The sequence below is a fragment of the Pseudophryne corroboree genome, chromosome 2 (assembly GCF_028390025.1).
Source record: "Pseudophryne corroboree isolate aPseCor3 chromosome 2, aPseCor3.hap2, whole genome shotgun sequence".
NCBI classification, from domain to species: Eukaryota; Metazoa; Chordata; class Amphibia; order Anura; family Myobatrachidae; genus Pseudophryne; species Pseudophryne corroboree.
Window position 1 is genome coordinate 674,608,097 of NC_086445.1, and position 17,105 is coordinate 674,625,201.

Consider the following 17,105-nt stretch of genomic DNA (forward strand, 5'->3'; position numbering starts at 1 on the left):
TGGTTCATATAAAAAGAAGAAACCACCTTAGGCAAAAATTGAGGACGAGTCCGCAACTCAGCTCTATCCATATGGAAAATCAGATAAGGGCTTTTGTGCGACAAAGCCACCAACTCAGACACTCGCCGCGCCGAAGCCAAGGCCAATAACATGACCACTTTCCAAGTGAGATACTTCAATTCAACTGTTTGAAGAGGTTCAAACCAGTGAGATTTAAGAAACCGTAACACCACGTTAAGTTCCCATGGTGCCACCGGAGGCACAAAAGGAGGCTGGATATGCAGCACCCCTTTCACAAAAGTCTGGACTTCTGGAAGAGAAGCCAATTCCTTTTGAAAGAAAATGGATAGGCCGAAATCTGAACCTTAATGGAGCCTAAATTTAGGCCCAAATTCACTCCAGTTTGCAGGAAGTGGAGAAAACGGCCCAGATGGAATTCTTCCGGAAGAGCAGTCTTGGCTTCGCACCAAGACACATATTTCTTCCAGATACGGTGATAATGTTTCGCTGTCACCTCCTTCCTAGCCTTCATCAGAGTAGAATTGACCTCATCTGGAATGCCCTTCTACGCTAGGATCCTGCGTTCAACCGCCATGCCGTCAAACGCAGTCGCGGTAAGTCCTGGAACAGACAGGGCCCTTGTTGTAACAGGTCTTCCCTGAGAGGAAGAGGCCACGGATCTTCTGTGAGCATTTCCTGCAGATCTGGATACCAGGCCCTTCGAGGCCAATCTGGAACAATGAGAATTGTCTGAACCCCTCTTCGTCTTATGATTCTCAGTATCTTTGAGATGAGAGGAAGAGGAGGGAACACATAGACCGACTAAAACACCCACGGTGTCACCAGAGCGTCCACTGCAACCGCCGGAGGGTCCCTTGACCTGGCGCAATATCTCGGAAGTTTCTTGTAGAGGCGTGAAGCCATGTCTATTTGAGGCATTCCCCACTGACTTGCAATCTCTGCGAAGACTTCCTGATGAAGTCCCCACTCTCCTGGATGCAGATCGTGTCTTCTTAGGAAGTCTGCTTCCCAGTTGTCCACTCCCGGAATGAAGACCGCTGTCAGAGCGCTTACATGACTCTCCGCCCATCGAAGAATCTTTGAGGCCTCTGCCATTGCCACTCTGCTCCTTGTGCCGCCTTAGCGGTTTACATGAGCCACTGCTGTGATGTTGTCTGCCTGAATCAGAACCGGTAGACCTTGAAGTAAGGTCTCCGCTTGACGAAGGCCGTTGTATATGGCCCTTAATTACAGCACATTGATGTGCAGACAAGCTTCCTGGCTTGACCACAGACCCTGGAAGTTTCTTCCCCGCGTGACTGCTCCCCAACCTCGGAGGCTCGCGTCCGTGGTTACCAGAACCCAGTCCTGAATGCCGAACCAGCGACCCTCTAGAAGGTGAGCACTCTGCAGCCACCACAGGAGAGATACCCTGGCCCTGGGGGACAGGCGGATCATTTGATGAATCTGTAGATGTAACCCGGACCACTTGTCCAGAAGGTCCCACTGAAAAATCCTTGCATGGAACCTGCCGAATGGAATGGCCTCGTAAGACGCCACCATTTTTCCCAGAACTCGAGTGCAGTGATGTACCGACACCCTGTCTGGCTTCAACAGGTCCCTGACCAAGCTCTGAAGTTCCTGGGCCTTTTCCAACGGGAGAAAAACCTTCTTTCGTTCCGTGTCTAGTATCATGCCTAGGAACGATAGTCGAGTTGTTGGAACCAACTATGACTTTGTCAGATTGAGAATCCAACCGTGTTGCTGGAGCACTCTCAGAGAGAGTGACACATTCTTCAGTAATTGATCTTTTGATCTCGCCTTTATCAGGAGATCATCCAAGTATGGGATAATTGAGACTCCTTGCCTGCGCAGGATCACCATCATTTCTGCCATTATCTTGGTGAAAATTCTCGGGGCCGTTGAAAGCCCAAACGGCAACGTCTGAAACTGGAAATGACAATCCTGTACAGCGAATCTCAGGTACTCCTGATGTCCAGTGACACCATAAAACCCCCCCCTTCCAGGCTGGCTATTACAGCTCGGAGCGATTCCATCTTGAATTTGAAACGTTTCAAGTACAGATTTAGGGATTTTAGATTTAAAATGGGCTTGACCGAACCATCCTGCTTCGGGACCACAAAGAGGGTCGAATAGTACCCTTTTCCCTGTTGGCTCAGGGGAACCTCGATAATCACTTGCCGTTGACACAGCGTTTGAATTGCAGCTAACACTACTTCCCGCTCTGGGGTAGAAGCTGGTAAGGCCGACTTGAAAAATCGGCGTGGGGGCACCTCTTCGAATTCCAGCTTGTAGCCTTGGGAAACTATCTCCATCGCCCAAGGATCTACATCTGACCGAACCCAGACCTGGCTGAAAAGGCGAAGGCGTGCCCCCACCGGTGCGGACTCCCGCAGGGGAGCCCCAGTGTCATGCGGTGGATTTTGTAGAAGCCGGGGAGGACTTCTGTTCCTGGGAACCCGCCGCGGCAGGTGCTCATTTCCCTCTACCCTTACCTCTGGCAAGGAAGGAGGAGCCCCGACCTCTTCTGGGCTTTTGCGACCGAAAGGACTGCATCTGATACTGTGGAGTTTTCTTTTGCTGTTGGGAAACAAAAGGTAAAAAGGTAGATTTACCTGCGGTAGCTGTGGAAACCAGGTCCGCGAGCCCATCCCCAAACACCACATCACCCTTATAGGGTAAAACCTCCATATGCTTTTTTGAATCCGCATCACCCGTCCATTGGCGGGTCCATAAGGATCGTCTCGCTGAAATCGCCATGGCATTGGCTCTGGAACCCAACAATCCAATGTCTCTTTGAGCGTCTCTCATATATAAGACTGCGTCTTTAATATGTGCTAAAGTTAGCAAAATAGTATCCCTATCTAGGGTATCAAGGTCAGCTGACAGGGTATCTGTCCAAGCTGCAACTGCACTACATACCCATGCCGACGCAATTGCCGGGCTAAGTACCAGTATGTGTATAAATAGACTTTAATGTAGTCCCCTGCCTGCGGTCCGCAGGGTCCTTGAGGGCCGCTGTATATGGAGACGGCAGCGCCACCTTCTTGGACAGGCGTGTTAGAGCCTTGTCCACTATGGGTGAGGATTCCCAACGTGCCCTGTCCTGTGTGGGTAAAGGGTACGCCATAAGAACCCGTTTGGGAATCTGCAGTCTCTTATCTGGAGATTCCCAAGCTTTTTCAAATAACTCATTAAGTTCATGAGATGGAGGAAAGTTTACCACAGGTTTCTTTTCCTTATACATGCGCACCCTCGTATCGGGAACAGAGGGGTCGTCTGTGATATGCAAAACATCTTTTTTTGCAATAATCATGCTGAATAGTTTTTGCCACCCTAGGGTGCAATCTAGCATCATCATAGTCGACACTGGAATCAGAGTCCGTGTCGGTATCTGTGTCCACAATTTGTGACAAGGGACGCTTTTGAGACCATGACGGGCCCAGTGAGTCGGTCCAATCCGTGGATTGACCCCCTGCTGTCACCCTGGATTCTGCTTTGTCTAGCCTCTTATGCAATGATGCTACACTTGCATTTAACATATGCCAGATATCCATCCATTCCTGAGTCTGCACTACCGACGGGGACACACCACTCATCTCCTCCTCCTCCTTTGATAAGCCCTCCGCTTTAGACATGCCGACACGCACGTACCGACCCCCCACACACACAGGGATATAACTATACGGGGACAATTCCCCAACCAGGCCCTTTGGAGAGACAGAGAGAGAGTATGCCAGCACACACCCAACGCCAAACTGACACTGGAAAACCCAGATAGCGCTTTTATATATAATGCCAATGCTATTCCCACTCACTGCGTTTCAAATGTGCCCTCCTCCTCTTTTTTTCAGCCCTCTGATGCGTTCAGCAGGGGAGAGTCCGGGGAGCCAGCGTTCTCTGCAGCTTCTGTGGAGAAAATGGCGCTGGTTAGTGCTGAGGGATCAAGCTCCGCCCCCTCCAGCGGCGGGCTTCAGTCCCGCTTCAATTTCATAAAAATGGCGGGGGATAGGTCTATTTGCTGCCTCCGCAGCCTAATATATATATCTGTGCCAAAAAATAAATTTTTACTTACCGATAAATCTATTTCTCGTAGTCCGTAGTGGATGCTGGGGACTCAGTCAGGACCATGGGGAACAGCGGCTCCGCAGGAGACAGGGCACAAAAACAAAGCTTTAGGATCAGGTGGTGTGCACTGGCTCCTCCCCCTATGACCCTCCTCCAAGCCTCAGTTAGGATACTGTGCCCGGACGAGCGTACACAATAAGGAAGGATAATGAATCCCGGGTAAGACTCATACCAGCCACACCAATCACACCGTACAACTTGTGATCTGAACCCAGTTAACAGTATGACAAACGTAGGAGCCTCTGAACAGACGGCTCACAACAATAACAACCCGATTTTTTTGTAACAATAACTATGTACAAGTATTGCAGACAATCCGCACTTGGGATGGGCGCCCAGCATCCACTACGGACTACGAGAAATAGATTTATCGGTAAGTAAAATCTTATTTTCTCTGACGTCCTAAGTGGATGCTGGGGACTCCGTCAGGACCATGGGGATTATACCAAAGCTCCCAAACGGGCGGGACAGTGCGGATGACTCTGCAGCACCGAATGAGAGAACTCCAGGTCCTCTTTAGCCAGGGTATCAAATTTGTAGAATTTTACAAACGTGTTCTCCCCCGACCACGTAGCTGCTCGGCAGAGTTGTAATGCCGAGACCCCCCGGGCAGCCGCCCAGGATGAGCCCACTTTCCTTGTGGAATGGGCCTTTACAGATTTTGGTTGTGGCAAGCCTGCCACAGAATGTGCAAGTTGAATTGTGCTACAAATCCAACGAGCAATCGTCTGCTTAGAAGCAGGAGCACCCAACTTGTTGGGTGCATACAATATAAACAGCGAGTCAGACTTTGACTCCAGCCGTTCTTGAAATATATATTTTCAATGCCCGGACCACGTCCAACAACTTGGAATCCTCCAAATCGTTAGTAGCCGCAGGCACCACAATAGGCTGGTTCAGGTGAAACACTGACACCACCTTAGGCAGAAAATGAGGACGCGTCCGCAGTTCTGCCCTGTCCGAATGGAAAATCAGATATGGGCTCTTATATGATAAAGCCGCTAATTCTGATACTCTCCTGGCTGAAGCCAGGGCCAGTAGCATGGTTACTTTCCATGTAAGATACTTCAACTCCACCGATTTGAGTGGCTCAAACCAATGGGATTTGAGAAAATCCAAAACTACATTAAGATCCCACGGTGCCACTGGGGGCACAAACGGGGGCTGTATATGTAGTACTCCTTTTACAAAAGTCTGGACTTCAGGAACTGAAGCCAATTCTTTCTGGAAGAAAATCGACAGGGCCGAAATTTGAACCTTAATGGACCCCAATTTGAGGCCCATAGACAATCCTGTTTGCAGGAAATGTAGGAATCGACCCAGTTGAAATTCCTCTGTGGGGGCCTTCCTGGCCTCACACCACGCAACATTTTCTCCAAATGCGGTGATAATGTTGTGCAGTCACCTCCTTCCTGGCTTTTACCAGTGTAGGAATGACCTCTTCCGGAATGCCTTTTTCCCTTAGAATTCGGCGTTCAACCGCCATGCCGTCAAACGCAGCCGCGGTAAGTCTTGGAATAGACACGGTCCCTGCTGAAGCAGGTCCCGTCTTAGAGGTAGAGGCCACGGATCCTCCGTGAGCATCTCTTGAAGTTCCGGGTACCAAGTTCTTCTTGGCCAATCCGGAGCCACGAGTATCGTTCTTACTCCCCTTTGCCGTATAATTCTCAGTACTTTTGGTATGAGAGGCAGAGGAGGGAACACATACACTGACTGGAACACCCACGGTGTTACCAGAGCGTCCACAGCTATTGCCTGAGGGTCTCTAGACCTGGCGCAATACCTGTCCAGTTTTTTGTTGAGGCGGGACGCCATCATATCCACCTTTGGTTTTTCCCAAAGGTTCACAATCATGTGGAAGACTTCTGGATGAAGTCCCCACTCTCCCGGGTGTAGATCGTGTCTGCTGAGGAAGTCTGCTTCCCAGTTGTCCACTCCCGGAATGAACACTGCTGACAGTGCTATCACATGATCTTCCGCCCAGCGAAGAATCCTTGCAGCTTCTGCCATTGCTGTCCTGCTTCTTGTGCCGCCCTGTCTGTTTACGTGGGCGACTGCCGTGATGTTGTCCGACTGGATCAACACCGGCTGACCCTGAAGCAGGGGTTTTGCCAGGCTTAGAGCATTGTAAATCGCTCTTAGCTCCAGTATATTTATGTGAAAAGACATCTCCAGGCTTGACCATACTCCCTGGAAGTTTCTTCCCTGTGTGACCGCTCCCCAGCCTCTCAGACTGGCATCCGTGGTCACCAGGACCCAGTCCTGTATGCCGAATCTGCGGCCCTCTAACAGATGAGCACTCTGCAACCACCACAGAAGAGACACCCTTGTCCGTGGTGATAAGGTTATCCGCTGGTGCATCTGCAGATGCGATCCGGACCATTTGTCCAACAGATCCCACTGAAAAGTTCGTGCGTGGAATCTGCCGAATGGAATCGCTTCGTAAGAAGCCACCATCTTTCCCAGGACTCTTGTGCATTGATGCACAGACACTTTTCCTGGTTTTAGGAGGTTCCTGACAAGTTTGGATAACTCCTTGGCTTTCTCCTCCGGAAGAAACACCTTTTTCTGAACCGTGTCCAGAATCATTCCCAGGAACAGCAGACGTGTTGTCGGTGTCAACTGAGATTTTGGAAAATTCAGAATCCACCCGTGTTGTTGCATCACTAATTGGGTTAGTGCTACTCCGTCCTCCAGCTGTTCTCTGGACCTTGCCCTTATCAGGAGATCGTCCAAGTAAGGGATAATTAATACGCCTCTTCTTCGAAGAAGAATCATCATTTCGGCCATTACCTTGGTAAAGACCCGAGGTGCCGTGGACAATCCAAACGGCAGCGTCTGAAACTGATAATGACAGTTTTGCACCACGAACCTGAGGTACCCTTGATGTGAAGGGCAAATTGGGACATGCAGGTAAGCATCCTTTATGTCCAGGGACACCATAAAGTCCCCTTCTTCCAGATTCGCTATCACTGCTCTGAGTGACTCCATCTTGAATTTGAATTTCTGTATGTACAGGTTCAAAGATTTCAGATTTAGAATAGGTCTTACCGAGCCGTCCGGCTTCGGTACCACAAATAGCGTGGAGTAATACCCTTTTCCTTGTTGTAGGAGGGGTACCTTGACTATCACCTGCTGAGAAAACAGCTTGTGAATGGCTTCCAATACCGTCGCCCTGTCTGAGGGAGACGTTGGCAAAGCAGACTTTAGGAACCGGCGAGGGGGAGACTTCTCGAATTCCAACCTGTAACCCTGAGATACTACCTGCAGGATCCAGGGGTCCACCTGTGAGCAAGCCCACTGTGCGCTGAAATTCTTGAGTCGACCCCCCACCGCTCCTGAGTCCGCTTGTAAAGCCCCAGCGTCATGCTGAGGGCTTTGCAGAACCCTGGGAGGGCTTCTGTTCCTGGGCAGGGGCTGCTTGCTGTCCTCTCTTACACCTTCCTCTGCCCCGGGGCAGATATGACTGTCCTTTTGCCCGCTTGTTCTTATAGGACCGAAAGGACTGCGGCTGAAAAGACGGTGTCTTTTTCTGTAAAAAGGTGGATTTTCCGGCAGTTGCCGTGGCCACCAGATCCGATAGACCGACGCCAAATAATTCCTCCCCTTTATACGGCAATACTTCCATATGTCGTTTAGAATCCGCATCACCTGACCACTGTCGCGTCCATAAACTTCTTCTGGCAGATATGGACATCGCATTTACTCTCGATGCCAGAGTGCAAATATCCCTCTGAGCATCTCGCATATAAAGAAAAGCATCCTTTAATTGCTCTAGTCTCAATAAAATACTGTCCCTATCCAGGGTATCAATATTTTCAGTCAGGGAATCCGACCAGACCACCCCAGCACTGCACATCCAGGCTGAGGCGATGGCTGGTCGCAGTATAACACCAGTATGTGTGTATATACTTTTTAGGGTAGTTTCCAGCCTCCTATCAGCTGGATTCTTGAGGGCGGCCGTATCAGGAGACGGTAACGCCACTTGTTTTGATAAGCGTGTGAGCGCCTTATCCACCCTAGGGGGTGTTTCCCAGCGCGCCCTAACCTCTGGCGGGAAAGGGTATAATGCCAATAACTTTTTTGAAATTAGCACTTTTCTATCTGGGTTAACCCACGCTTCATCACATACATCATTCAATTCCTCTGATTCAGGAAAAACTACAGGTAGTTTTTTCACCCCCCACATAATACCCCTTTTTGTGGTACTTGCAGTATCAGAGATATGCAAAGCCTCCTTCATTGCCGTGATCATATAATGTGTGGCCCTACTTGAAAATACGTTTGTTTCTTCACCGTCGACACTAGATTCAGTGTCCGTGTCTGGGTCTGTGTCGACCGACTGAGGTAAAGGGCGTTTTACAGCCCCTGACGGTGTCTGAGACGCCTGGGCAGGTACCAACTGGTTTTCCGGCCGTCTCATGTCGTCAACTGATTTTTGTAATGTGCTGACATTATCACGTAATTCCATAAACAAAGCCATCCATTCCGGTGTCGACTCCCTGGGGGGTGACATCACCATTATCGGCAATTGCTCTGCCTCCACACCAACATCGTCCTCATACATGTCGACACACACGTACCGACACACAGGGAATGCTCTTATCGAAGACAGGACCCCACTAGCCCTTTGGGGAGACAGAGGGAGAGTTTGCCAGCACACACCCAAGCGCTATAATATATATGGGAACAACCTTATATAAGTGTTGTATCCTTATAGCAGCTTAAATATATAAAATATCGCCAAAAAAAGTGCCCCCCCTCTCTGTTTTACCCTGTTTCTGTAGTGCAGTGCAGGGGAGAGTCCTGGGAGCCTTCCTCACAGCGGAGCTGAGCAGGAAAATGGCGCTGTGTGCTGAGGAGAATAAGCCCCGCCCCCTATTCCGGCGGGCTTTTCTCCCGGAGTTTGAGATATCTGGCATGGGTTTAATACATCCATATAGCCTCAAGGGCTATATGTGATGTATTTTTTAGCCATAAAAAGGTATTATACATTGCTGCCCAGGGCGCCCCCAGCAGCGCCCTGCACCCTCCGTGACCTATGGTGTGAAGTGTGTGACAACAATGGCACACAGCTGCAGTGCTGTGCGCTACCTTCATGAAGACTGAAAAGCCTTCTGCCGCCGGTTTCTGGACCTTCAATCTTCAGCATCTGCAAGGGGGGTCGGCGGCGCGGCTCCGGGACGAACCCCAGGGTGAGACCTGTGTTCCGACTCCCTCTGGAGCTAATGGTGTCCAGTAGCCTAAGAAGCCAATCCATCCTGCACGCAGGTGAGTTTAACTTCTCTCCCCTAAGTCCCTCGATGCAGTGAGCCTGTTGCCAGCAGGACTCACTGAACATAAAAAAACCTAAAAACTTTTTCTAAGCAGCTCCTTAAGAGAGCCACCTAGATTGCACCCTGCTCGGACGGGCACAAAAACCTAACTGAGGCTTGGAGGAGGGTCATAGGGGGAGGAGCCAGTGCACACCACCTGATCCTAAAGCTTTGTTTTTGTGCCCTGTCTCCTGCGGAGCCGCTGTTCCCCATGGTCCTGACGGAGTCCCCAGCATCCACTTAGGACGTCAGAGAAAATAAGAATTTACTTACCGATAATTCTATTTCTCGGAGTCCGTAGTGGATGCTGGGGTTCCTGAAAGGACCATGGGGAATAGCGGCTCCGCAGGAGACAGGGCACAAAAAAGTAAAGCTTTAGGATCAGGTGGTGTGCACTGGCTCCTCCCCCTATGACCCTCCTCCAAGCCAGTTAGGTACTGTGCCCGGACGAGCGTACACAATAAGGGAGGAATTTTGAATCCCGGGTAAGACTCATACCAGCCACACCAATCACACCGTACAACTTGTGATCTAAACCCAGTTAACAGTATGATAACAGCGGAGCCTCTGAAAAGATGGCTCACAACAATAATAACCCGATTTTTGTAACTATGTACAAGTATTGCAGATAATCCGCACTTGGGATGGGCGCCCAGCATCCACTACGGACTCCGAGAAATAGAATTATCGGTAAGTAAATTCTTATTTTCTCTATCGTCCTAGTGGATGCTGGGGTTCCTGAAAGGACCATGGGGATTATACCAAAGCTCCCAAACGGGCGGGAGAGTGCGGATGACTCTGCAGCACCGAATGAGAGAACTCCAGGTCCTCTTTTGCCAGGATATCAAATTTGTAGAAATTTACAAACGTGTTCTCCCCTGACCACGTAGCTGCTCAGCAGAGTTGTAATGCCGAGACCTCTCGGGCAGCCGCCCAAGATGAGCCCACCTTCCTTGTGGAATGGGCCTTAACCGATTTAGACTGTGGCAGGCCTGCCTCAGAATGTGCAAGTTGAATTGTGTTACAAATCCAACGAGCAATCGACTGCTTAGAAGCAGGCGCACCCAACTTGTTGGGTGCATACAGTATAAACAGCGAGTCAGATTTTCTGACTCCAGCTGTCCTGGAACATATTTTCAGGGCCCTGACAACTTCTAGCAACTTGGAGTCCTCCAAGTCCCTAGTAGGTGCAAGGCACCACAATAAGCTGGTTCAGGTGAAACACTGACACCACCTTAGGGAGAGAACTGGGGACGAGTCCGCAGCTCTGCCCTGTCCGAATGGACAAACAGATATGGGCTTTTTTGAGAAAAAACCACCAATTTGACACTCGCCTGGTCCAGGCCAGGGCCAAGAGCATGGTCACTTTTTATGTGAGATGCTTCAAATCCACATATTTGACTGGTTTTAAACCAATGTGATTTGAGGAATCCCAGAACTACGTTGAGATCCCACAGTGCCACTGGAGGCACAAAAAAGGGTTTTGTATATGCAATACTCCCTTGACAAACTTCTGGACTTCAGGAACTGAAGCCAATTCTTTCTGGAAGAAAATTTACAGGGCCGAATTTGAACCTTAATGGACCCCAATTTGAGGCCCATAGACACTCCTGTTTGCAGGAAATGCAGGAAACGACCGAGTTGAAATTTCTTTGTGGGGCCTTCCTGGCCTCACACCACGCAACATATTTTCGCCACACGTGGTGATAATGTTGTGCGGTCACCTCCTTTCTGGCTTTGACCAGGGTAGGAATGACCTCTTCCGGAATGCCTTTTTTCCCTTAGGATCCGGCTTTCCATCTCCATGCCGACAAACGCAGCTGCGGTAAGTCTTGGAACAGACATGGTACTTGCTGAAGCAAGTCCCTTCTTAGCGGCAGAGGCCATAAGACCTCTGTAAGCATCTCTTGAAGTTCCGGGTACCAAGTCCTCCTTGGCCAATCCGGAGCCATGAGTATAGTTCTTACTCCTCTACGTCTTATAATTCTCAGCACCTTAGGTATGAGAAGCAGAGGAGGGAACACATACACCGACTGGTACACCCACGGTGTTACCAGAACGTCCACATCTATTGCCTGAGGGTCTCTTGACCTGGCGCAATACCTGTCCCGTTTTTTGTTCAGACGGGACGCCATCATGTCCACCTTTGGTATTTCCCAACGGTTTACAATTATGTGGAAAAAAAAAAAACTTCTCAATGAAGTTTCCACTCTCCCGGGTGGAGGTCGTGCTGAGGAAGTCTGCTTCCCAGTTTCCATTCCCGGGATGAAAAACTGCTGACAGTGTTATCACATGATTTTCCGCCCAGCGAAAAGTCCTTGCAGTTTCTGCCATTGCCCTCCTGCTTCTTGTGTCGCCCTGTCTGTTTACGTGGGCGACTGCCGTGATGTTTTTCCCACTGGATCAATACCGGCTGACCTTGAAGCAGAGGTCTTGCTAAGCTTAGAGCATTATAAATTTACCCTTAGCTCCAGTATATTTATGTGGAGAAAAGTCTCCATACTTGATCACACTCCCTGGAAATTTTTCCCTTGTGTGACTGCTCCCCAGCCTCTCAGGCTGGGCTCCGTGGTTACCAGCATCCAATCCTGAATGCCGAATCTGCGGCCCTCTAGAAGATGAGCACTCTATAACCACCACAGGAGAGACACCCTTTGGATATTGGGTTATCCGCTGATGCATCTGAAGATGCGATCCGGACCATTTGTCCAGCAGATCCCACTGAAAAGTTCTTACGTGAAATCTGCCGAATGGAATTGCTTCGTAGGAAGCCACCATTTTTACCAGGACCCTTGTGCAATGATGCACTGTTTTTAGGAGGTTCCTGACTTGCTCGGATAACTCCCTGGCTTTCTCTTCCGGGAGAAACACCTTTTTCTGGACTGTGTCCAGAATCATCCCTAGGCACAGCAGACGTGTCGTCGGGATCAGCTGCGATTTTGGAATATTTAGAATCCACCCGTGCTGATTGTAGCAGTATCCGAGATAGTGCTACTCCGACCTCCAACTGTTCCCTGGACTATGCCCCTATCAGGAGATCGTCCAAGTAAGGGATAATTTAGACGCCTTTTCTTCGAAGAAGAATTATCAATTCGGCCATTACCTTGGTAAAGACCCCGGGGTGCCGTGGACAATCCAAACGGCAGCGTCTGAAACTGATAGTGACAGTTCTGCACCACGAACCTGAGGTACCCTTAGTGAGAAGGGCAAATTTGGGACATAGAGGTAAGCATCCCTGATGTCCCGGGACACTATATAGTCCCCTTCTTCCTGGTTCGTTATCACTGCTCTGAGTGACTTCATCTTAATTTGAACCTTTGTAAGTGTTCAAAAAAAAAAATTTTTAGAATAAGTCTCACCTAGCCTTCTGGCTTCAGTACCACAATATAGTGTGGAATAATACCCCTTTTCTGTAGTAGGAGGGGTAATTTAATTGTCACCTGCTGGGAATACAGCTTGTGAATTTTTTCCCATACTACCTCCTTGTCGGAGGGAGACTTGGTAAAGCAGACTTCAGGAGCCTGCGAAGGGGAAACGTCTCGACATTCCCATCTGTACCCCCGGGATACTACTTGTAGGATCCAGGGGTCCTGTACGGTCTCAGCGCCATGCTGAGAACTTGTCAGACGCGGTGAAACGCTTCTGTTCCTGGGAATAGGCTGCCTGCTGCAGTCTTCTTCCCTTTCCTCTATCCCTGGGCAGATATGATCTTATAGGGACGAGAGGACTGAGGCTGAAAAGACGGTGTCTTTTTCTGCAGAGATGCGACTTAGGGTAAAAAACGGTGGATTTTCCAGCAGTTGCCGTGACCACCAGGTCCGAAGGACCGACCCCAAACAAGTCCTCTTCCTTTATACGGCCATACTGTGCCGTTTGGAATCTGCATCACCTGACCACTGTCGTGTCCATAACATCTTCTGGCAGTTATGGACATCGCGTTTATTCATGATGCCAGAGTGCAAATATCCCTCTGTGCATCTCGCATATATAGAAATGCTCTATAGTCAATAAAATACTGTCCCTGTCAAGGGTATCAATATTTTTAGTCAGGGAATCCGACCAAGCCACCCTAGCTCTGCACATCCAGGCTGAGGCGATCGCTGGCCGCAGTATAACACCAGTATGTGTGTATATACTTTTTATTATATTTTCCAGCCTTGTCAGCTGGTCCTTGAGGACGGCCCTATCTATAGACGGTACCGCCACTTGTTTTGATAAGCGTGTGAGCGCCTTATCCACCTTAAGGGGTGTTTCCCAACGCGCCCTAACTTCTGGCGGGAAAGGGTATACCGCCCATAATTTTCTATCGGGGGGAACCCACGCATCATCACACACTTTATTTAATTTATCTGATTCAGGAAAAACTATGGTAGTTTTTTCACATCCCACATAATACCCTCTTTTGTGGTACTTGTAGTATCAGAAATACGTAACACCTCCTTCATTGCCTTTAACGTGTGGCCCTAATAAGGAATACGTTTGTTTATTCACCGTCGACACTGGATTCAGTGTCCCTGTCTGTGTCTGTGTCGACCGACTAAAGTAAACGGGCGTTTTAAAACCCTTGACGGTGTTTTTGAGACGTCTGGACCGTACTAATTGTTTGTCGGCCGTCTCATGTCGTCAACCGACCTTGCAGCGTGTTGACATTATCACGTAATTTCCTAAATAAGCCATCCATTCCGGTGTCGACTCCCTAGAGAGTGACATCACCATTACAGGCAATTGCTCCGCCTCCTCACCAACATCGTCCTCCTACCTGTCGACACACACGTACCGACACACAGCACACACACAGGGAATGCTCTGATAGAGGACAGGACCCACTAGCCCTTTGGAGAGACAGAGGGAGAGTTTGCCAGCACACACCAAAAAGCTATAATTATATAGGGACAACCTTATATAAGTGTTTTCCCTTATAGCATCTTAATATATATATAAGCATATCGCCAAATTAGTGCCCCCCCTCTCTGTTTTAACCCTGTTTCTGTAGTGCAGTGCAGGGGAGAGCCTGGGAGCCTTCCCTCCAGCCTTTCTGTGAGGGAAAATGGCGCTGTGTGCTGAGGAGATAGGCCCCGCCCCTTTTTCGGCGGCCTCGTCTCCCGCTCTTAACGGATTCTGGCAGGGGTTAAATATCTCCATATAGCCTCCGGAGGCTATATGTGAGGTATTTTTAGCCAAAATAGGTATTCATTTGCCTCCCAGGGCGCCCCCCTCCCAGCGCCCTGCACCCTCAGTGACTGCCGTGTGAAGTGTGCTGAGAGGAAAATGGCGCACAGCTGCAGTGCTGTGCGCTACCTTTAGAAGACTGAGGAGTCTTCTGCCGCCGATTCTGGACCTCTTCTTACTTCAGCATCTGCAAGGGGGCCGGCGGCAAGGCTCCGGTGACCATCCAGGCTGTACCTGTGATCGTCCCTCTGGAGCTGATGTCCAGTAGCCAAGAAGCCAATCCATCCTGCACGCAGGTGAGTTCACTTCTTCTCCCCTAAGTCCCTCGTTGCAGTGATCCTGTTGCCAGCAGGACTCACTGTAAAATAAAAAACCTAAGCTAAACTTTCCTAAGCAGCTCTTTAGGAGAGCCACCTAGATTGCACCCTTCTCGGCCGGGCACAAAAATCTAACTGGCTTGGAGGAGGGTCATAGGGGGAGGAGCCAGTGCACACCACCTGATCCTAAAGCTTTACTTTTTTGTGCCCTGTCTCCTGCGGAGCCGCTATTCCCCATGGTCCTTTCAGGAACCCCAGCATCCACTAGGACGATAGAGAAACAAGGTTTATTGCTGCCCAGGGCAACCCCCCTGCGCACATCTGTGCCTGTGTGTGTTGTGTGGGAGCAATGGCGCGCATCGTTACCGCTGCGCGCTTACCTCATGAAGATCTGAAGTCTTCTGCCGCTTTGAAGTCTTCTCTTCTTCTCATACTCACCCGGCTTCTATCTTCCGGCTCTGCGAGGAGGACGGCGGCGCGGCTCCGGGACGAACCCCAGGGTGAGACCTGTGTTCCGACTCCCTCTGGAGCTAATGGTGTCCAGTAGCCTAAGAAGCAGATCCTATAATTTAAGTAGGTCTGCTTCTCTCTCCTCAGTCCCACGATGCAGGGAGTGTTGCCAGCAGTGCTCCCTGAAAATAAAAAACCTAACAAAATTCTTTTACACAGAAAACTCAGGAGAGCTCCCTGTAATGCACCCTCTCCCCTCTGGGCACAAGATCTAACTGAGGTCTGGAGGAGGGGCATAGAGGGAGGAGCCAGTGCACACCCATACTAAAAGTTCTTTATAGGTGCCCATGTCTCCTGCGGAGCCCGTCTATACCCCATGGTCCTTACGGAGTCCCCAGCATCTTCTAGGACGTAAGAGAAAAGGGGGAAATTCATGCCCAAGGCAAAGAAAAGGTCTGCCAGGAATTTCCTACTGGGAGACCTTAGCAGTAAATAACCATGCAGAACAAACCCAATTAAGACATGAAATTATCTAGGGAATCACCCTACTCAGTGACTAATTTATTTTAATTGAGCCACCTGGATAATAAGAATTTACTCACCGGTAATTCTATTTTTCGTAGTCCGTAGTGGATGCTGGGAACTCCGTAAGGACCATGGGGAATAGCGGGCTTCGAAGGAGACTGGGCACTCTAAGAAAGAATTAGGACTACCTGGTGTGCACTGGCTCCTCCCTCTATGCCCCTCCTCCAGACCTCAGTTAGGGAAACTGTGCCCGGAAGAGCTGACACAATAAGGAAGGGATTTGGAATCCCGGGTAAGACTCATACCAGCCACACCAATCACACCGTACAACTCGTGATACTATATCCAGTTAACAGTATGAACAACAACTGAGCCTCACGAACAGATGGCTCATAACAATAACCCTTTAGTTAGGCAATAACTATATACAAGTATTGCAGACAATCCGCACTTGGGATGGGCGCCCAGCATCCACTACGGACTACGAGAAATAGAATTACCGGTGAGTAAATTCTTATTTTCTCTGACGTCCTAGTGGATGCTGGGAACTCCGTAAGGACCATGGGGATTATACCAAAGCTCCCAACCGGGCGGGAGAGTGCGGATGACTCTGCAGCACCGAATGAGCAAACTCAAGGTCCTCCTCAGCCAGGGTATCAAACTTGTAGAATTTTGCAAATGTGTTTGAACCAGACCAAGTAGCAGCTCGGCAAAGTTGTAAAGCCGAGACCCCTCGGGCAGCCGCCCAAGAAGAGCCCACTTTCCTCGTGGAATGGGCTTTTACAGATTTAGGATGCGGCAGTCCAGCCGCAGAATGTGCAAGTTGAATCGTGCTACAGATCCAGCGAGCAATAGTCTGCTTAGAAGCAGGAGCACCCAGCTTGTTGGGTGCATACAGGATAAATAGCGAGTCAGTTTTCCTGACTCCAGCCGTCCTGGAAACATATTTTCAGGGCCCTGACTACGTCCAGTAACTTGGAATCCTCCAAGTCCCGAGTAGCCGCAGGCACCACAATAGGTTGGTTCACATGAAAAGCTGAAACCACCTTAGGAAGGAATTGGGAACGAGTCCTCAATTCCGCCCTATCCATATGAAAAATCAGATAAGGGCTTTTACATGACAAAGCCGCCAATTCTGATACACGCCTGGCCGACGCCAAGGCCAACAGCATGACCACTT

At 49.6% G+C, this 17,105-nt stretch overlaps 1 protein-coding gene across 14 annotated transcripts in view; it reads right to left on the reverse strand.

Annotated features, from left to right (window-relative positions):
• LEMD1 (LEM domain containing 1) overlaps positions 1-17,105 on the reverse strand; it is a 338,092-nt gene that overhangs the window by 39,551 nt on the left and 281,436 nt on the right. Inside the window, exon 10 of one of the 14 annotated variants that reach the window (XM_063955124.1) lies at positions 3,840-3,930. The exons of the other annotated variants lie outside the window; for them this stretch is intronic. Within the exon in view, the coding sequence (XP_063811194.1) occupies positions 3,846-3,930 (85 nt within the window). The 3' untranslated portion in view covers positions 3,840-3,845. The remainder of the gene's footprint in view (positions 1-3,839; positions 3,931-17,105) is intronic. 14 annotated transcript variants of the gene reach the window in all.